The sequence below is a fragment of the Bombus vosnesenskii genome, unplaced genomic scaffold (assembly GCF_011952255.1).
Source record: "Bombus vosnesenskii isolate JDL3184/JDL3185 unplaced genomic scaffold, Bvos_JDL3184-5_v1.1 scf7180000013285, whole genome shotgun sequence".
NCBI lineage: Eukaryota > Metazoa > Arthropoda > Insecta > Hymenoptera > Apidae > Bombus > Bombus vosnesenskii.
The window spans coordinates 1,329,884-1,352,414 of NW_022882938.1; the positions used below are offsets into that span (position 1 = coordinate 1,329,884).

Sequence of the window (22,531 nt, forward strand, 5' to 3'; positions counted from 1 at the left end):
AAAGCATTCGATGTTTATGGGAACGATAATTTGTTTGTTGAGCTGGTAACCGGGAATTTAATGTTACATCGGGTATCGTATTAAACGGGAGGTATTTTGAAGAAGCATAGAGAAGATTTTCGTCCCTTATTTCTATTGGGTTGGAGAAGTTTCGAGCGAAAGGAATAGAAAGAATGTAACGCGAAGGTAAGATAATGCAGCGAGAGAGTGAAAAAGCATGTAAGACTTGAAAAATCTCAGCATGTTTTGAAAACTGAATTACTTTCTATCGCAGTATTTTCTTTACACCCTTGCTTACTGTATGAAAAGAAGAAAATTCAAAACACCGACGATTCATTTTGGATTTTTATTTCAACCTAATCCACCTCTTAATCTTTAGCTAACCGCCAATTAGCTGACGGGAACTCGTATTTTAGCGTGGTCATTATCGTCATTCAGAAACGCGCATTAAAAAACATGCAGTGCTCTATATCACCGGTCTCATGCAACAACACAACTATGGGATATCGCGATGGATACGAAATTAGCGACTTCTCCTCTCTTTCTTTCTCCCACTTTTCCTCGATAATTAATCGCTTACCGCAAACGGTTCATTAATCGTTCGTTTCGCGTAACGCAGCGAGACGAGACGGGCGCGAAACGTTGTGGAACGTGAAAATTTATCTGCCATTATATACTTCTAGGCGAGAATTTCCACGAAATCAGAGGCAAACTGGCGACGCTTTATCAGTCTCTGTCTCGGACGAATTCGTAAACATCATCGTTCTTCTCTTCGTTTCGCGCAATTCAATTGTTATTAGAGAAAATTGTACAAGTTACAAGTTACCAATACTAATACATTTTACGTAGGATTTATTGGACGAAATGTTTTAAAATTATAAAGAAGAAATCTCATGATTTATAACTTGCGGTTTATCGATTTACTGATATTACTATGTAGTTGCTAAATTATTGTCCAAGTCCTCTTGGACCTGCAACGTCGAGCATTGCAACGATTATTTAATTAAAAAGACAAAGATTATTTATAGAGAAAAATATTATTTCATTAAGAAAGAGAATTGTTTGCACTCGTCTGTTCACATATTATATTTTATATTCCAAACTGTTGTATATCCCTTTGCGCAAATTATTTCGCATAATTAAATGACATATATTTATATGTCACGAATAATTAAGTAACACGTGTTTACGTGTTATGACCATTTTAATGTATATCTCAAATCCACGCGTTTATCTGGCACAAATGACTAATTACAAATATGGGTTACAGACGATGCAATATCAGTCACATCGAAATCCATGTCTTTCTATAGGCGTTTCCATAGAATTGTAATAGACACAAAAGATACATGAATAATCATTGAATGCATTGGACTTTGACAAAGTTTCAGATAAGAAGAAATCTCAATTGTTCTGTAGTAGACTCCTAAATCATAATTCATAACAATATCGTAAAGCAAATATAGCTATATAACGAAAAAGTAAACATTGTATTTAAAAATTAACGATTTAATATCACTACACCAACTACTCTCATTTTTTCAAGAAATCCTTCAAAAATCTCAGTCGATTATTCATGATCAGAACATATTCGACGAAACAAACAGCTTGAAATTTCGATATAGAAAGATAAATCAGAAGAAAATGTGGAAAATTTGTTGGCAGAAATCCTCTAGATGATAATTGAATCTTATTACCTGGTCTGAATTAAAAGAAAAGATCAGACTATTACGTACACAAAGAGATCCGCGTGGTGCTGAACGCCACTCGACGTCTTGTAATTAGTCATATTTAGCAGCGTCGAGAGATATAAATCGCGAATTCATGGAACCAGCGAACGAAGGCCTGACAAGAAAAAGGGTTTCTGGCGGCGCGAACGAACGAATTGCAGTACACAGCTACGACAACGCGTATGCCGACGCGTTTCCTATGACATTCTTTGTGGTGATGTCGTTGCGTCGCAGAGTTGAGCAAAATTGTACTCGGATAACTGGTAACGAATAAAGATAAGGAATAAAATTTGTTTCGCCAATAATGACAGAATATCTAATCGAACAAGAATTTATTCGATCGAGAAACTATTCGTGTAAGAATTTATCCGAATAAAAATTTATTCGGACCACTTTATCCCTTTAAGAATTTATTTCGATAAAAAATGTATCTATTTTGAGTCAGGGATGGAGAAAAAGTACTGTACGTGAAATATATCTTCAAGCGCAAATTGTTGTAATATTGGCTCTCACGACTAACTTCTTCTTCGGCAGGAATGAAACGATGCGTTTTACTCTTTCTATTATACTTCTTTCTTTCCCACTGTCTCAGTAAAAAGCTCGTTCTTCTTTTAAATATCTCCTTAGAAGCGGTATTACGAATTTCTAAGATTTTAATGGCACGATTCCTCCAAAGAAACGAGAGGGAATTGAAGACGAAGGAGACAGCGGTGACTGTAAATTAGGATTATCTGGTTGGCACTGATTGAACCAAAAAATCACCGTGGCCCTTATTCGTTAGAACTATCTCGTATACAGGATGCCGGGAGTTCTCACAGATATAATTTATCTATGTTACTCATAAATTTCCACGGAGATAATAAAGAAACCAATCCTTCACCGGAATTTCTCCTCTCGATATTTTGACCCTTGCACGTGGCACCATCGAATGATATAACTCGCGTATACTCACGAGATCGAAAAACACCCTGTGGTGCATCAAAATACGGGAGTAATATTATAGGTAATAATTCGTGTAAGTTCCGTAAATTTCAAGTAATCGCAAATATTTCTTACAAAAACCCCCTAAGGCACATCGAAGATAATTTTTATAAAAGAAAACAGATGGATAGTAAATTATGTGCAAAAAGAAGAATTATTGCGATTTATACGATAATTCAAAATAAGAAATAACTATATCTTGTTTATTTAGCGTTGCTTGATATTTGTAAAAAATGTTGGAAATATTAGAAACATTGAAAAGTTTTATTTAATTTAAGCTTAAATGGAAGTGTAATATATTAGAGGGAATTTATTAAAAGATGGGAGTATGTGCGTCATTTCACTATAAATTGTATTTATGAAGATCTGCTTGATATAGATATATTTTCCTGTACAAGAGTTTGATCGTTTTATATTTTCTTCAATAAGTGCTCTTATTCTCGAAAATAGGAAGTTATGACGGAAAGATTGATTTAACGTAAAAATGCGGAAGAAATATTTACATCCACGGGTAGAAAGTGGCTCCTTTTACTGGACAGTTTCGAGCACAAGAGTATCGAGTTACAAGCTTGGAATCGCTCCTGAAAATAGGCAAGCCGTGGGACATGATGTAGAAACACTTTACTTCCTATAGGGGTTTCTCTCTAGACATTTTATTTTTTTTACATTTTTCATTATCTAAAATAAATTTTGTAGATTTATCTACTTAAAGATAATAACAAGATTCATCATTGTATAGGAAGTTTCAGTAAATCTCGAATTACAGTTTTAAAAGGATTGAAGATAAAAAACAATTTCATGTCTCAAAAATTAAATACATAATTCTAATAAAACAGAAGTAGGATGTGTGTTAGAGATATTTCCCCTCTAAAAAAAAAGTTTTATAATTACATAAAATTTATTTCCGTCTCGACTGGTAGATCTAGAGCGACAAAAATAATAAATACTCTGTGATTGACTTAATTGACAGCAATCAATCAATAATTATCTGATCGTTCCAAACGACACCCTATTGTTCTTATTTCAATTTTTTTTATCACCAGACATCGATTTGAACTCAATTTCCTTTCTATACAGAGCAGTAAAAAATTGTAATATATTAAATATAAAATAGCTATCTTATGAAAGATTTAACAACAAAATAATCGAGCAATAAACACCAAGAATTGGATATAAAAGGAAATTATAACGAAGCATAAAACGTTAATGTAATGTGTAATAATAACTTCATAATCACTAATACATATGAGCAATTAATAGGTAATTCGAGATGGATCGAACGAGAAGCTATAATTATTTAATGAAACAGGCTTCTTTATCATCATCCGTGATTTATTATTCTACAACTCAAACAAACTTTTCTACGTGGGGAAACACTAGCGGAAAATTGTGGCATAAATTTATGAGGCTTATGGAGTCAAAGAGGTGTGTCTGGTTACTCTTGAACTTTTAAGATAGACGCTTAACGAACTCGAAACTTTCCGAGTCATGATCTTCGTAGGCGGTCGACTCTTTACGGAAACAAAGGAGCGACCGGGATCATTCGATTATGTCGATTCGTTAAACATGCAAATTTTGTACCAGCTTACGCTCTGTCGAGTTGAATTCGGTCAAGCTCTTCTGAACTTTACTTGAATGTTGATTTCGTCCTTCCTTTTGCGTAGAAGAAGTTATTTCAAATCCTGGTGATTCGGTAATTTTGCAAGAACACATTTTTATTTTATCGCATTTTTTGTAATTGGAACATCTTGTGTTTTAATTTGGAGCACTAAAAATGTATAAAGAACAAGGAATCTTGTTTTTAATTGTGAGAAACTTTTATAAATTATTGATGATAGAAACGATTCATAAAGAAAGAAATCATAAAAATAATTATTAAAATTTAGGAACAGTTTTATTGGAATAAGTATATTTATCGAGCATATAAGAATTGGCGAATTATTATGAAAAATAAACGAAAGTTGATTCATTGAAATAAGAAAAGATAATGATATGAAATTAATAAATTTACAGAAGAAAAATTTCATGGATAGTAATATCGGTTTTTCGGTTTTTTACGAGACACCACTGAGGAGAACGTAGGTGTATGCAAGGAAAAGAGATATATCAGGAGATACGAGAACGTCCCTCAAAATAAATAGCCTTTTCCTATCGTGGCAGACCTATATCTTTTTCTGTGTCTGAAAGAGCAAACAAGATGGTACGGATTTACCGTATCTAAAGGTGAGATCTCCCTATACTTTCACAGAATCGCTACAGGGGCGAAGGTAACTAGGAAGCCTAATAAATTCATTGGAAATTCACTGAATCACCGGATACTAATTTCAATCCCAAATTTGAGCCCTTGAAAACTCGATAAAAAGCTTTTGACTAGGAAGTGTATTGTTAAAAATGTAAAGTATCTAGATCAAACGATAAGTCGTTAGTATGCACGAGAAATTATTAACGTCGATAACTTGTATTTCGTGGCGAGTAAAATTCCACTACTGAGATAAAAACACGAGTAGTAGCCTGCAGTAAGATTAAAGCAAGGTTAATTTCGATATTTGCACATAAATATCAGTAAAATTGCTAGGAATATTATTAAAGGATTGCAAAAACTAAAATTCAAACAGCTTCTCGTCTTGAAACATTCGACAATCAACACCAGCGAATCTTGCAGTGAAATTGAAGCGAGATTAATTGCAATATTTCTACATAAATATCAGTAAAAGTGCAGAAATATTATTAAAGGATTGCAAGGATTAATACTGGAGGAACTCCCCGTGCTCAAACATTCGACAATTAACGCCAGTGACTGTCGCAGTAAAATTGAAGGGAGATCATTAAGCTTGGAAAATATAATTTTATGAAACTTCAAAGCACAGTTTCCCAGGGACGAGATAGGGGACGTAAATGGCTGAGGGACGTCGAATTCGCGTAAAATTCACGGTACCGTTCCCCGGACACTTTTTCACGGATGACGTAAAAATAGAGAAGAGCCGCCACGCTATGGGGGAATGGGTGCTGAATGTCGACGCACCATGGAAAATGCATATGAACACAAAAATAAGCGGCTGCCGGCCAGATAAAAATAATAAAGGGGCGGCTGTAAAAACAGAAATAGGCACGACTATACGTCGGTGCACAAGGGACGACTGGTCCCTGCAGCCAGCGACATTTCACGCGGTATTTACCGGCGATTGTCGCTAAATCGCTCTGCACCGCCACGGAAACAAGCTTCGCCGGCTTCCGTTGCATAATTTATTCGCGTCGATTCGTAGACATTTCTCGAGTAGACGCTTCCGTTCATGTGCCGGTAAGAGTTACGTTACAAAATAATTTTACTGCGTTCCTTACTCAAATATGTACCAAACACGATATTTAAAATTTGCATTTATATTAGAATCGAAATTATTTAAAAACTGTTAAATTCTCCATCTATGTAATTTCTCAGATAAAAGTAACTAAAATAATTGAGATGGTTGTTTCGGATTAACAAATTTCATCTATATTTCAAATAAAATTTGTCCATACCTTGTTTGTCAAGAACGTTATCTCTCGTGGAGTAATTTATTTCTTACTCCGGCTCTTTATTTATTATATTCTTATTTATTTATTAATTTCCGTAACCTGTAATTTACACAACTTTTGCGCATTATTTCACTGCCTGGCCACCGTGATGGATGAAAGAATCTCGTTTGTCAACAAATGTTTCGACAAATCAATCATCCACGCGGTCCCTTTTGATAACTGAGCATTGTTTGAAACATTATGCAAATGATTTACGCACTGCCGCACGGACGTGACATTCGTACGAGAGTTATCGACAGAGCAGCAACAGTGGACTTCCGGTTCACCGAATAAATCGCAGTTGCCGGACATTGCGTATTGACCAATCAGGGTTCGTTTAGGTACTTGATGATCATTCCGGCTCCGATCACGAAGCCCTTTCCAGGGCGCGAATCAAAATCGGGCCTCGAAATCGTTTCCCCGTGCAGTCTCCATCGCGGTCCCTCCTTCTTCTTCTCCTTCTTTTTTTCACTTGGTCGCAATTAACCCTCGTTTAAAAGGTTTGTGCGCCTCTATTAGGCCACAATAGGGATTTTATAATTCGATCTGCGACGGCTGACGAAAATAATTACTGCTACGCGGGACAAAGACGATGAAACGCGTTTCAGAGGGACATTAAACCTTACAACTTTATTTTATCTATTTTCGCTCTTAGCAGAGGGCTGGAACGAGCTTTAACGCGCAGCTACTGCATTAAAAGTTAAATTAAGAAAAGATTCTTTTTCATTTTCACGCGATTATTCCTCGTAATTGTGACTCTTTCGAGGATGAAGATTTCTGTTGAAGAAAGAGGAGGATGTTCTTGAAGGGATCTTGCATCAATTGTTCGGATGAAAGGGATGAATGAATCGGAGATTTTTCGTATATTCTGGATTAGGTACTGGCCGTTCACGGTTGTTCAATGTGAATTCTACTTTGCTGGGATAATTTCGTCCGTGTAATATATCTGAAGAGCCTATGAAACTAGACTCAAAGAGAAGAAGCTCGTAGCAGTGGAAAATATGTAGATTTTGAAAGGAATTTACTTCGAAAACAAACATTCCGCTGAATCCAATTTTTCCAACTAGCAAAAAGAAAAGATATCCCATTACCAGTTCATAAATTCTACGATTTAGCGCCAATTTAAAATACACATATCCTTGAAAAATGTTAGAAACACATGATTCATCCGATACGTGGCGTCGATCACTCAATAAGAGGATCCATGTTGTTTGTTTTCGGATGTTTGGCTAGTCTTTGGTCTATACATCAATAAATTTCCTTGTAGAGAAACAAATCAGATCGAAATAATTCGTGGAAACGGGTCAAGCCACGGAGTACGAGAGCAATTTGCAATTTTGCTTCGCTGAATCTAGTGGTTGGCTCGTTAACCGGTCAAATTAGCGCGATTAATGATGTCGAAGGACGACCGAGGGATAATTAAGAATAATTACGCCCCAAGGGAAGAGCTCTCTCTCTCTCTCTATTTCATTTCCTTCTTTTCCAGGATCGGATGGTGCAAAAAGACGGAAGATGGTTTCCGTCCTGGCGAACGGAACCTTTAATTTTTAGCTTCTCAGGTATACCTGGAGTTAACGATCAAATAGTAATTACTTTCAATTAATTAATATGCTCAGTGGCTGGTGTTTTACCATGCTAGATATGGTGGATTTCTATTCGTCCTTGGTGACGTGTATAGTGAAGTAAAATATATGTGCGTGTATTGTGTTAACTGAAGCATGGAAAGTTAAGCAACGCAGGGAAGCATTTAAGCATATCTCAGTCGAATATCCTTGAACTTTTTACCCTTCTAACATTTCATATTCCCGCTTTATTACATAGCTAATTTGTCGTAATTTTGTAATTTTTCACATTCCCAATATTTTTCTACGTTCAATTTCTTACATATTTTATACTCCTATTATACTACGCTTTATATTCCTAATTTGTTTTTAACTTGTTTTACGTTTCTAATTTTTTATATACGCAACTTCTATCGAACTATTTTCAATGTTCTATACTTGTGTATAATTATTGTAAAATTGTTTTATTTACAACATTCCGGATATACCTTCTAAAGTATTGATTTATATTTAGAAATAATGAAAAGCTGTTTCTTACTTAAAAAGGAAAGAAAAAATAAAAGAGATTGGTAGGTAGATCACGTTTTTAATTTCGAACAATAACAACGTGTAACACGTGAACGGAGGACGTTAAATGAAAATCGAAGAGGGCAATCGAGAGGGAAGGAAATCGAGTCGTCGCGTTCCGGAAACGAAGTTCGAGCAAAGGTGGGACCGGAAATCGTGCTCGACCGACACCAGGAAGTATAACCGGTAAATATATACGCGGATGGAAAGAGGCATGTGCCGGTGGAATGCTTAATTTCACGGTTATTGACCGGCATCTTGCAGACAGATCTATCGCGACCTGCTCTATTGTCTGCTTAACATGCCATCGGACGAGCTTCGTTACGCGAAACAGAATCATTAATTATTATTCTGCATCTCTGCGAGGGAACAATTAACTGCATATTTCCTGATGTATACAACCGATATCGAACAACGCGGACGAGTTCTAAAAAATATTTCACACGATAGCAATATTTTACTCTCGACTGTTAAGGAAATCGTTTTCGATATGACAGGTGTGTTTTTATTTTCGTACACGGAATATCGATTTGTTAAAATCGAACAGCATGTAGGAAAGATATATATTTTATTATATGAAATATATGCTTTTTTGGCATTCGGAATATCGAACTATTAAAATTGAAGACCATTGGAGTATATCTCACGTGTTAATTGAAATAGGCGTATCTGATTGAAAGGTAGATTTGAAAAAATTACGTTTAGTATTTAACAACCAGACATCGATATCATACACGCTCGAGATATAAATTTCTTATTTAATAAACATATAAATGAATTACTTTTGTGCTACCTGGCAGCAATGACTCGATTTACGCGAAAGTTACAGATACGCCCTTTTGAGTTGACACGACAGAAACACGATAAATATTATATTTTTAATGATCTTCTGGCTGAAATTTAACGAAAAGATGAATTTAAATTAAATTCGTAATGTTAGAGTGAACAGTTTTGAGATATTAAAGCTTTCCACACTTTAAAAGTATTACAATTGTCAGCTCTACCACTGATTAGATAAAGTGAATGTTAGATAAAGATGTTTTCAAGATTAGATATTAAAATAGTATACAATTTCTTGTCGAAGACTGTAAGATTAGGACGTCAGAGTTGTCAAATCTGTCAAAATATAAAACATATAAACAAGATAAAAAAATAGGGAAGAAACCCTCTATGACACTATTTCATTTAAAACGCACCTATTAATGTGACATTTTCTGTTATCTATAACACCTGTCTATAGAAGTGTTAAAATGATATTGCAAATTATTAGTTTCTCACTAATTTTCCATCAGATTCCGAAATTCTAATTATTCTCGCGAATAAAGCAAAATTCATTTATAGAAAAAATACTCCCAAAGCATCGTTGAGCATTCAAGTGACACGTAATACGTGTTAATACACGTGTTATACACCATATATATTGTAACAAGCTTACGAAAACATTGTCCATAAGCCACGATTCGTTGAACAACACCGATATCAATATCAAGTATACATGTTCTTGGTGGTTAGTAATTTATCACCCTTTGGAAGGCTGAAAGACCGATGTCGAAACGGAAACGCGACAGGTCGCGTTGTCGTAGAGCTGGAATACGAATCAGCGTGGCTTGTCGACACGGTTTGTTTTAACGACACCCGGGGACAGAGTGTCACGACAACGTCTCGTCCGGATGCAACATGGCGCGATTCCGCAGAGCCGGATGCACCGGTTCTTTCGTCGTGCCCGTACACACAGTTTATCCTGCTAGCTACGTGTGGCCTCGTACACACCATGGAAAATATAGTATAAAGCAGAGTGTATCCTTTCGACGGGTCGTACTGACGGGAACGACGTGACAATGTCAACAAGCGAACGAAAACTTCCGGTTAAAGCGAACGACGATCTCGTTATCGTCGATGTTAAAGCAGAGATGTTATTTCTCTGATTCTTCGCCTGTTCGAATTTGATATTTGTCTGAGTTGCTCGAATGTTCGAATTTGATATTTGTCTTGATTGCGTTTGGCAATTTCCTCAGCGAAAGGAAAAGTTCCGAGAAAAGGAATTAAAGAGCGAAGTCTTGTCGAATCGTCAACGATCTCAATTAACTACAAATGGTGATAACTGGTTTCGTTGAAAACGAATGTCTCTATTGTTTTGTTAAGAACTCGTAAGAGTACCATTTTGCGTACACGTAACACGAGCTTAAAAGGATTAAGCGAAATAATACATGGTATTGAACATTCCATGACAGATGGAGCGCTTTTTCACGTAATTATTCAGAGGTTTCTCGTAAATAATAATTTTAACGTGATGTGCAAATCATGCTATCGAATTTGGAATGTTGGAATTTGTTGGATTTGTTGGAATTTTGTTGAATTTTTACTCGTAGCTACTTGTTTGTTGAATTGGGTTCATTCCTTTTAAGTTTGATACATTCTAATAATATATTTTTTGATCGCGTAATAAATGTTGAAAATACGAGAATAATCAACAAGCCGGTTCTTTATTTTCTACGGTCTGAAACCTGAATTTTTTCCCGTGTTTCTTCGACGTCTGCGTTTGCAAACGCAGTTGGTGGAATCGAGGATTCTCGAAGCCTGGCCTGCGCGGATATCCACGCTTCATTTCCGGCTTTAATTGAAAACAGAAACGGGGGAGAGCCACGAGTTCGTTTGGAAGCCTCCTCGAATCTTTTTGTCTGAAGCTTGTTATTTAGACTTCAGTAAATCTGAGATACTTTTATTCCAATAAAGAGTATCAAAAGAAATCTATTTTATATGTTAAAAGTCACTCGTAACCAAGATCCTTTTAACACCAAATATAAATACAAAATTGTAATAATTCAATTTTGTAAAATCTTTAATTACTCTACGTATCTAAGAAAATTCTTGTAATTTCGAAATTAAATTTCCCAACTAATCCTAGATCTACAAAATCCTCCATTACTTTTCTATACATCCATAAAAACCTCTCTGCGTTCAATTCCAATAAATGTTCTAGAACTGAGACTACCCTCGATACCTAATTCTACAAAATTAAATCAGAAAGACGATCACGAGTGAAAGTCATTATTATAAGAACTAAATGCTTCATTATTATTTAATATTTGAAGATATAGAATTTATAGAAGATATGAATTATAGTAGATTAAATCATTGTTTGCAGTGGTTAATGCATTATTACATAATATTAGCATGATAGGTATGGTTACAGAATGTTAATACTGAAACAAAATTCACGTGAAGTGAAATTCTGCTCATGATAGCATTTAAGCGTGAAATAATTTTTACTTTCTACGTCTCGTAATCAAATCACATAACGATTTCCTATCAATCTCTGCATTCGAACAGATATTTATATAATCAGCATTCCCCTTGGAGCTCATACACGCTTCCAATCCATGTGCATTGCCTGAACCGGAAAGTCCCGTAGCTAATTAAGCAACAACAATGGAACACGTGAGACACGTGGACGACATAAGTTCTGAGACTCGCGGTCGGATCATGTGGAATCGCCACGATCGATGGATCACGTATGGCCGTAAATTTTACAATCTATCTGCCGCGTTTTGGGTTCGGGTGTCTCGATCGAGCACAGATCGGAAAACGCGACTCGTTCGACGAATACTAAGAGTACTGGGCTTCCGGGGACCGGGTGTCGTCTACACACGTCCGTCCACAGCCGAAGATTATCTCTTCGAGCCGATCAAAGATCACCGGATTTCCTTTAAGACCGCGATTCCTAATTGGAATTCCAAGAGGAACCTGGCTTCCATGAGAATTGCACTTTTCGGGCTTGTTGTTCGCAAAAATTTCGATTGATTGATTTTCGGGATACTTTTGGATGTTTCAATGATTACAACCCAAAATAAGTATGCATAAAGTATGGAACTTTAAAGAAAAGAGTATAATCACGAAAGGGATAGTTTTTTCGATCGATATTTAATATTTCTTTCCAGTCGATTCATGTCAGTATTATCTACTTCCTAATCTAGTACCATTCCTCATCTAGTACCATTACTTACTTTCACTGGAGGAAAATAATCGAATGAAAATTTCGTTTCAAACCTGAATTGCCTATCCACCTATGTACCACCTAATCATGGTGTGCCATAATATAAAAAGACACTTCTTAGATACATCAACTTTTCTTCTCGAAAAAGGAATAATCAAACTCTGAATTATTCCTGATAACGATCACACTGAAATTTCAACTTATTTGGAGTTTGAGCAAGAGCATAATAGAAAATGTATTTTAAATGAAACCCTTTTTGATTCACAAAGTATTACTTTTTAACAATATTCTATGATGAGAGTTTTAAAACTTGTACAAACTATTACAAATGTTTCTATCCGATCAGAAGAATCTAACGATAATATATCATTGTGTAATTACCTGCCACATTAATGCAAACCTAGCTTAAATACTATAATACAATAACATAATCAAATTTTAATATGCAACAACCCTTCTCTAACAAAGACTAATCGAGATTCAAATTATTTCTTTATCACACACCTACAGCATTTCTTCCCAAACTATATGGACTTAACTGGTAAACTCGATTAAAAAATCAATGGGTTTCACCGCGCGAATCGTCGTTGAACGATCGGGACCGGTTCGAATTCGTAACGAGGCTTTTGTACGTGATTCGAACGAGCATGCGGGCGCGTGCAAAGCGAAATCTGGCCCGTGGGAACGAACTGCGGGTCTTTTTCGTTCGAGTACCGACCATAATCGCCACGCCGCGATTGATCGACAAGGAGGAAAGAATGAAATCGGCGAATATTCGCCTATGAGAATCAAACGCGACATTCATCCCTTCGTTTCGATCTGTCCACGCGATTCTAAGATCTCTTGATCGGCCAATTGAGTCTCGTTGACCCATTCATTAATATATCAATGTGGTCAAATCGAAATAGTAATAAGTAGACGGGACTTTTGACATGAAATAATATCCTACGGTATTATGGTATGTATGGTATGTAGTTCTCGAGATGCTTTTATAGACTCGATTCTTCTTCGAAGTCGCTCCCTCGCTGAGTATTATTGGAAAATAAAGGACGAATTAACTCATTCTACTCGCAGTCTTAATATTTGAAGATTACAGGGGAAAATACAATACATTATACTCCCCATTGTTCTTTTCTTTTTCCTTTTACAGAAGAAAGCTTTTTAAAATTCAGCAGGACATTCAATACATTTCGAACGAGTTAATTCGTCTTCGTTGCTTGATACATTAGCCCTTTGTGGTTCCTGTTATATTCGACATTTTCATTCCAAGTGATTCATACTCGAGAAGTCACTTTCAAAATCTATTTGTAATCTGGTTATAGTTTCATAGTCTTTCGTAATCAATAACCCATCTGTATTAATATAATTCCATTAAGTAAAATGTTAAAATCTCAATCGCTGTTGGCTAGTTTTACTTCTACTCACCCCTGCTCGAAGAACTGCGATGTCTTCTGCGCCTGGACCTGCTGCAAGATCTTGCCTTCCGGTCCTCTACGTGGACACCATCTACAGTATCTACAGGCGCTGGCGGCGCCATTGTGTCAGGTTCTACGAGAACTGTGGGGCTTTGTGGTTGCTTTCTGGAGATGTGGTCTTTGCTCGAGGAACCTCGATCTTTGCCTATGAAGGTGCTGATCGAATGCCTTCTACGACCTGCTGCCGCTGATCCTGTTGCTGGCAGCGTGGATGAAAGGTTGTAGTACCTAAAATAATTTTAACAACTTAGTGACAGTTCGTTATATTAATATTAATTAATAGACTATGGGTGTTTATATACATTTCTATTGTATTTATATTATTTTCACTTGATTTTACTACTGACCTAGCGTCATCGACACCAACGAAAACTTCGTTCGAATCTTGATCATCGTCATCGTCATCGTCGTCGTCATCATCATGATTGTGATTATCTCTGGCCAATCCACAGTACACCATATCATTCGACAGCAGTTCGCTAGCGGACTTCAACACAGCTCTGCTTCGGCCTGGACGTCTTCTGTCGTTCTCAGAATGCGAGTGTGACCTGTGGAGAACAGTACGTTAAGTAGCATTTTGTATTCTTATCCCTTGCAAAAATTTTATTTTATTTCTTGTCTTCAACAAGAATAAGAAATTCCAGCTAATTTAAAATTGACATAAACTCGAAATTCTAACCCTCTTACAGTGCATCACGAGAAAGACTCAGGTAAGCTGAGCTCTTAAATCTCATCACACAGATATAACGTAATTGTCGCTATAAAAAGTCGAGAAAGTATATATTTTTATATCTGATATCAGAAATGTAAGAATAATTATCTTCCGGTTCGTTCATTTTATATTCTCATTAAACTGTTAAGAATTTAAATACGCACAGTTCAAACTTCTGTTTGATATCATCAAAAAAAAAAAAAAGAGGAAGAAAAAGTCACCAACCTATGAGGTAGATACGGCGAGGGTGGCGCAACATCCGAAGGTCTTGGATCACCCTTCAGGAACTGCTGTGTTCTTTCGTGATCTGCGTTGGCACTAACAGATCTGAACAAATTTCTGAAACTCCTTCTCTGATTACCAGGACCACCATGAGCGCCGTTTCCGCATTGACCAGTTCCATTTCTGGGCAACATTGGCATCTTCTCTTCTGTGGGCGTGGAGGCGCCGGAGGTACTGCCTCTGTTATTCTCCTGCGGTATCAGAGTACTCGTGGTAGACGTGGAGAGGACGCTGGCCGACGAAGTGGTGCCCATTTTGCAAGGACGTCGCCGGAACAGGGCCGTCAGCCCCGTTGGTCCTTTGGAGGGCGGCGAGAAGGCGACGCTCGTTGTCGACGCAGGCGTCGTCGATACCGACGACGTCGCCGTCCCGCTCGACAACGAGAAGTATGAAGGATTGTCTGTGAACATGCGGATTCAAGGTCATAGAACCTCCTCCGCAAACTCGTACGAGGACGCTTTCTGCCTTGTTGTTCAGCTTAATCTTTTTTTGGCGTCATTTCACGGCATTTGATATTGCAATTGCACAGTTGTAATAACGAAGATTGGAAGGTAGAAGGTTTGAAGTTTGAAGATTGTGTGGGTTAAGCTAGTTCGATTTAGAGAATGACATTTTCTCTGTTGACGAGGGTCTAGGTGATTTTAGGTCAGCAACGTTTTGTTCGTTATGTCAATCACGAGGATAAGTGATTTGTTGTTGCCCCGTCACACTCGAGATAATTTAAATGATTTAGATTGAAAGGTAGAAGGTTCGAAGTCTCGACGCGTTATATTAGTTTGATTTAGAGAGTGACAATTCTCTGTTAATAAATGGTCCGGTTCTTTAGGTCAGTTTTTATTAAACACAAAATTGAACGACGACTCGTTGAATGTCTCTTTTCATCGATCACAAGGGTAGATCATCGATTTTTTCATCTGAATACACTTTTATTCGAAAGAACAATTTATCCATGAAATAGACGTATGCCCCAATAATTGAATAGAATTATCGACACTTTGAATGGCCACCAAGAATTTCAATAATGTAAAATGTCATTAATATCGGTTGAATATTCACGTTATCACAGATCTGAATTTTTCACAATATTTTTCCACGAGGACAGGTAGGATGGAGCACGCGTTGGAGTAAAAAAAGTGAAAAAGTATTCGCGACTAGACGAACACGAGGTCCACCTGAGACTGTTCGGTTCCAGAGAGATACACCATGCCTATAGGACGCCATGAACGATTCGAATGGTACTTGAAAGTGGGGGGATGGACCGGACGTGGTATTGTCCCCCACCCTGTAAACCAGAAGCGAAGAACGAGACAGCCGTACGCGGCACCGGAAGTCCGCCGTAACGTTGTGAACGATCCGCGCGTTATTACTCTCCGAAGATGAATTGACCTCGTACTGTGACGAAAGAAAAAAAAAGAGGAGGAGGAGGAACGAAAGGGGAAGGATTCACGAGGCGAGCTTCCTGCGAAAACGAGATTGTTTCGTGTTTGTGAAAATATTTTCCAGACGATCTTTCGATCTTGATTTAAACGTGAAGGATCCTGTGATATATACATATAAAAAGATACATATATGTATCTTTTTTTTAATTTGCGAAACGTCGACTGTCTAGGTGGATGAGATTATTACGTTTTTTTAAAACTTGTGATTGTAGTACGGTGTCCTTTAATATTTAATAATCGTAAAATTACATTTTTGGAACGTCGATCGCGTCGTATAAAATCATTCTGTTGTAATTTTCTTTTATACTCTTGCAATCTTTTCGACTGAATGCTTGTAAAGTAAAATAAAAACGTTTGTTTCACGGTAAAGTTCAAATTAGTTATCTCCTGTTGTTTGTTATATGCACGCACAATGGTCACGTTATTGTAATCGTCGTTTCTTGTCGCAAAACCACAATGGAAATGATTTCTAAGATAATGGGATAATAGTATTGTACAATTTTAAGAAGCTTCAATTCCCTACGATTAACTCAGTAAAAATTTGAAATCTCATGAAATGAAATTCGAGCTTCAATATAATTAATGAGTTTTTCCAGCTTCGTTGTTAGTTTTTCCCTTTTTTATTTTGCAATTCGATTCTTTTTTGCATTTTTATTTACTTTTTCAATCGTTCGTTTTTATCTTTACGTTTTCTTTCCTTCGATAAATTAACTAACTAATAATTTCACGAAATGTTGTTTTGTGGCGAAGGAAAAGATAATTAAGAACGAGATATAAGAGAATTGTAGACGGTTTTTGGAATTTGCATGATCAGTAGGGGCTACGTAAAACGAATACGGGAAAGGAGAACGGTTTCCAAATACGTTCGTCGCTTACGAATTTACTGATCGAAATCTTTCACCAGAATTCTACTTCTCTTCGTGCACTTTTCGAACGTGTTCGAAAATTTAAAAAGTATCCTAAATATCTGATCTTATACTCGTTGCGAGCTTTGACTTTTTATTCGAATTTCTGCCCATTTGAATGTTTGGTCTATGGTAAAAAATAAACGTTTACCATTTATTATGTATAGCTTATAAATAAAACCTTAAAAGACAAGAGAAAAAGCATGGAATAACACGCGAAAGTGTCCAAGCATTCGTAAAAAAATCTTTTTTAAATGCATTACACGTGTTATATGAAATCTTTTGAAATATCGTTAGCTCTGTATCAAATTAAGAATCAACGACGCGAAATTTAATTATACTCTACTGTTTTGTAAAACATTTTTGCTGTGTTACCGTGAGAAAAGAGTACGCGAATACAGAAGCTTTGATCGTGTACAGAACGAGCGACGTGAAATAATTAAAGCCCTCAACTTCAACGTGAAGCTTCTTAAACGTGCAAACCAGGCAAACGAAAGAATTCAATGAATACAAAGTATACAAAGAATACAAAAGGGATGTAAAAGAAAATTGCAGGAGAATAAATTCAAACTATCAGAATAATACAATAATTCTTATAAGATTTCAAACTTTCTAAAGATCCTCGAGTAAAAGGAATCTTCAATGATCTTTCAACAACGAAACTAGACTGAGTTAAAAGATTCAAGCTGGACGTGAAAAGAGCATCAAACAGAACGATTAAAAGCAATCTCTGATTTCCTAGGTTTAAGTTTCTAACTTAAAAGACCAAGAATTTAAGAAAAAGAAAAGAAAACAAATTGTCAAATGAAGAACAATAGGAGAGACCTGTAAAACGATCGGCGAAGCTATAAATAAGAACGAATTAGAAATTCTTGGCGGCTGTCTGAAATAACGTTCCCGGCTCTTTCAGGTATACATAGTCGATTTGAAGCGGCTGATCGAGGATTCGTCGGCAAAGACATTAGCTCACGTCACTGACGATACGCGAAAGGAGAGAAGGAGAGAAGAAAAGTGCATCGTGAGGGTGGAATACGCGGTAGTCGTCCCGCGATACGCGTGATTATGCGTGAAACGCGTGACTAGGCTGCGAAAACGTCCTCGAGATATACGTGACCGCAGATTGGTCCAACAACAGGCGATGCTTACCGACTGCCATGCTGACCCCTTGCCACCAGGAACCTTCGCTGCTCCCGTCTTCTGCAACAGGAACAACACGATGCATTTCGATCGTTCAGGTGGAAAAGAAATTAAAAAAAGGTAAGAGAGAATGTCAAATACAAAGATTGTTATACGTGGGAAGAATCACTGTATTTTATCGCTATTTAACGCTATTAGAGAATTATTCGAATAATCTTATGTATCTTAATAATATAATATAATAATAACATAACGCATAACATAATTAATAACATAATTATATATAGCCTATCTAATAGAATTACTATAAATGACGAATTTATTACTTTTTGGAATTTGTATGCAGTGATTCTTACAAAGTATGAAGATTATTATTCGTGGGAAGAGATTGTCTGTAGTTGACATTTTTATCGCTATTTAATAATAGAATCACTAGAGTCAAAATAATTCGTTGTTTAAAATCTGCAAGTTTTCATAGAGGTTTTATGATAAAAGTAGATTTATAAGGGTGCATTTCTGAGAATTTGAATATCGTTATACTTGTATCTTCGTTTATATCATGTACTTTCTATTCCGATTTTTTTCGTACAAATCTTATATCTTAATCGTTGTTCGTTCCAGCGTCGAAGAAAGGAAAAGGAGAGGAAAGTGGAACGAGTTTGAAGATTGCCAGTCAGTGCACTGTTACGTCGCTTGGATAAAACGTGAATGGGACGGCCCGTGGCCTGATCCCAGTTTCTCACTGTTCTACCCCGTTCATACACCATAAACCTGTCGTAGTTGTCGCCGACACTCTCTTCCCCGCGATCGCGCTAAATATAATATTCCCGCGTATTTTCAGCGATGAATGAAACGACATGCGACCTCTGAATCAAAACACCTATGAAACAAGATGAAAAGTTTCTTTCGGATAGCTAGGAAATTCCTCCGTGTTTTTTTACATCTTTTATTTTTTCTAAAGTTTTTTGCATGTTCGTTTTGTCGACATTGCGCACTAACATCATTGTGTAGGGTGGTTTACTGTGAACGGTCTTTAACTAAACAGGTTCTAAATTTCGTTCGAAATACGCGTATTTGTTTAAATGGCGCACTTTGTTGCTCTCATTAAGACGTAGTATAATTCACAGAAAGTTTTTAGAAAAGTGATTAAGAACCGAGCGAGAGTGAAGGAGAAACAGCAAATCCAAGGGGTTGAAAATCTCTTCGATAAGAATTCATTCCTTTTTACTTAATAAACTTTAAATTCGATTTAAAATACGTATACTTGTGCGAATACCATACGATTTCACTTACATCACTATAAATAGCATATACAAGGTAACTGGTGGTACAAGCGGAAAGGGGGTGATTCTACGCGAAAAAAGAAGTCGAAAATATAGAATAAAAATTTTTCCTTTGAGGCTTTGTTTTCGAGAAAATCGACTTTGAATTTTCGCCCGGTACGCGTGCACTTTATCACGTCTCGTTATAACGGATCTCACTGTAGATCGTTGTCTCGATGGAAAAATTAAAAAAAAAGAAAACAAAATTTTTATTCTATATTTTCGACTTCTTTTTTCGCATAGAATCACCCCCTTTCCGCTTGTACCACCAGTTATCAACCACCCTGTATATCCAATGTTAGGATTACCCATTTACTATACTTGTATATAATAAATACAATGACCATGGTTGGAAATTAACAGTTATTACACATTTCTGGACTGCAGCTTTAGCAAGCCAATCTAATCGTACCACCTCCTTAAGGATTAAGATCGTATAGAACCTACGAATATTAAAAGTGCAAAGTGCAAGTGTAATCTTTAAGTTTCTCGCACCACCGATAATCATACCGAAGTCTGAATTATAATGATTGCAAATTTAAACGAGCATAGTGTAAAATATGAACAAGAGAGAAACAAATTATGAGTTTATCGGAATTGTAAATCATTTCACGAATTCATTTTGTTTTCTCTTTTTATCATTTTTTCGTTCAGGAGTCCATCCTGGCCGAGCTCATTACAATTCCCGTGATTTTCTGACGGTGGTTCTCCTTGTCTCAGGCCTCATATCGTTAACCGAAGGTGTTACAAAGTGTAATTTTATTCACAGACATGCAACGATAGTTTCACTAGCGTGTTGCCATTAACTTCTTGTACAACCGCGCTTTCATCCACTTCATTTGCATCCATAGAGCGATATTTCGATCGATCGTTAAACAAGAAGTTTACGTCTGTGTCTTGCGTGTATTCGCGTATGTGCGTATATATGAGAATAATATTTTCCATCTTGTTATTCGTATTTAAAGCGTGAAAAATTCTGATTCTACAAACTATTGTTGCGTTATTTTTTATTTACCTCCTTGTCCTGTCAGGTTGATGAGCTGTCAAGCAGCCAACCAACATTAATTACGTAAGGTAGAACGCCCTAATATGTAGTCGCAACTCGATACACGCACGCCAACCCCGTAGGCTTTACCGTGGAACACGGTAGAAACACTTCGTTCAAAGTTACCTCAGAAGCGACTCAGCTTGAAGTTGGACGGACGAAGTTTAAGTTACCGAAGTTAATTCGTAGTCCCGTTACTTGCTACTTCCATTAACTTCGTTCGCTTAAGTGCTAGCTATAACGAAGAATAATTACTAATTTCGTTAGAATATTAATAGCATTACTAATTACTAGAAAATTAACCGTTACCATAGCAAGCATTCTAATAATTATGAATAAAAGATATACGCTTATGGAAATTATACTTTTTAAAATTGTTCATTTTTATGAAATTGAAAATTTTTAGAAAATGCTTAAGAAATTTAAGGGATCGTGTATGTCACGAATTATATCGATTACTTCTGCTTGCTATTTTATTTATTTTATTTATTATATATTTCACCACTCATATACTACATGTGTTTCTGCATGTGAGTCTTATTCGTCCCTCCTGACCTACAAACTTGCCTAGAACCATTTGGGCCAGTGTATGAATTAAATATATGTATCTTACCTATATAAATTAAACGTAACTCTATACTAACATTACTATTGTTATTACTTTATCAGCAGTGTCGACAAGTGGTTTCTCTTTATTTTTAATGTATTTAAATTCTTTTTTAATGTATTTAATGTATTTAAACTTTTAATGTATTTAAATTCTGTGCATAATATATAGTTCGTTTTACAGCGTAATACATTATAACAATATATAGTCCACAATTACATCTAAATCTATAAATTTGATATATAAAGTTAATCTACGTTCGACTTTGCCCAAGTGTCACATAAAACACGTCCCGTAGCCCGGATAGCACACCCTCGCAGACTCCGCCAGTTTCACGCAACGTCCACGTCCCAATCTCCTACATCATTGCGAAACTCACCGCAATTACCGAACTTCTCCACCGATAACTCTCTATGCTCCCATTACATTCTATCCCTCGGTTACTCGAAAATTTACGTCGTTCGCCATGTTCCCCATCTAATCGCCGGCAGATCCATGGAAATTCGTTTCCACGGAACTCGCTCGAGGAATACCGTGACCGAGAGTTGGTTGTTCCGTCGTTCTCGAAGCGGGCAGACTCGCGGCGAACTATTTTCGTGCGGCTTCCGTCGACGAGCAATAAAAAGGAAGAAGAAAGAGAAGCAGAGAGAGAGAGAGAGAGAGAGAGAAAAGAAACGGCGGAACGTGCCAGAGAAGAGAGAAAGAGGGAGAAGAAGAAGGAAAGGCACGACGTTAGGGTTATCGTTCCCATGAAAGCTCGTACAAGCTGATTTACTCTGCTGTCCAAATGGATCAGCTGATAGGACGAATCATCGTCACTCCGTTGTATAAATTTGCCTCGAATTCGTTGCAATGCCGCGAGCCAGAACGATTCGTTTACTCGTTTTCACCTCGTTTTCACGTTTTGTCGGAAACGCGACGATGAACTGGAGTTTCGTTGGTGAAATACAATCTGAGGGGCGAATGGGCTTTCGTGTCTTTATACTTGATCTGATCTTGTTATCGTCGTTGCTGTGGTCACAGAGCTGCTTTTACATTATTTGCTACGTTTTGTTTATTAATTCTTTTTGTTAGGTACGAAAAAACACGTTTGATTCTTTTTCTCTTTTTTTGTAAAGATGACGATTAGCTCGGTGTCTCTTCTATATTGTCGGCTAAAGCAGTTTTTCTAAAACCTCTTCACAAAATATTTCTTTTCAGAGAATATCGTGACAATTTGCC

The 22,531-nt window shown here is 36.7% G+C and overlaps 1 protein-coding gene across 2 annotated transcripts in view; it reads right to left on the minus strand.

The window, feature by feature from the left end:
- LOC117232210 (phosphoinositide 3-kinase adapter protein 1) overlaps positions 1–22,531 on the minus strand; it is a 42,909-nt gene that overhangs the window by 15,512 nt on the left and 4,866 nt on the right. For both annotated transcript variants that reach the window (XM_033491437.1, XM_033491436.1), the window contains exons 2-5: positions 18,346–18,396; positions 14,799–15,255; positions 14,209–14,409; positions 13,812–14,089 (exon numbers count right to left, since the gene is read on the minus strand). In XM_033491437.1, coding sequence (XP_033347328.1) covers positions 13,812–14,089; positions 14,209–14,409; positions 14,799–15,255; positions 18,346–18,355 — 946 coding nt within the window. In that variant the 5' untranslated portion in view covers positions 18,356–18,396. The remainder of the gene's footprint in view (positions 1–13,811; positions 14,090–14,208; positions 14,410–14,798; positions 15,256–18,345; positions 18,397–22,531) is intronic.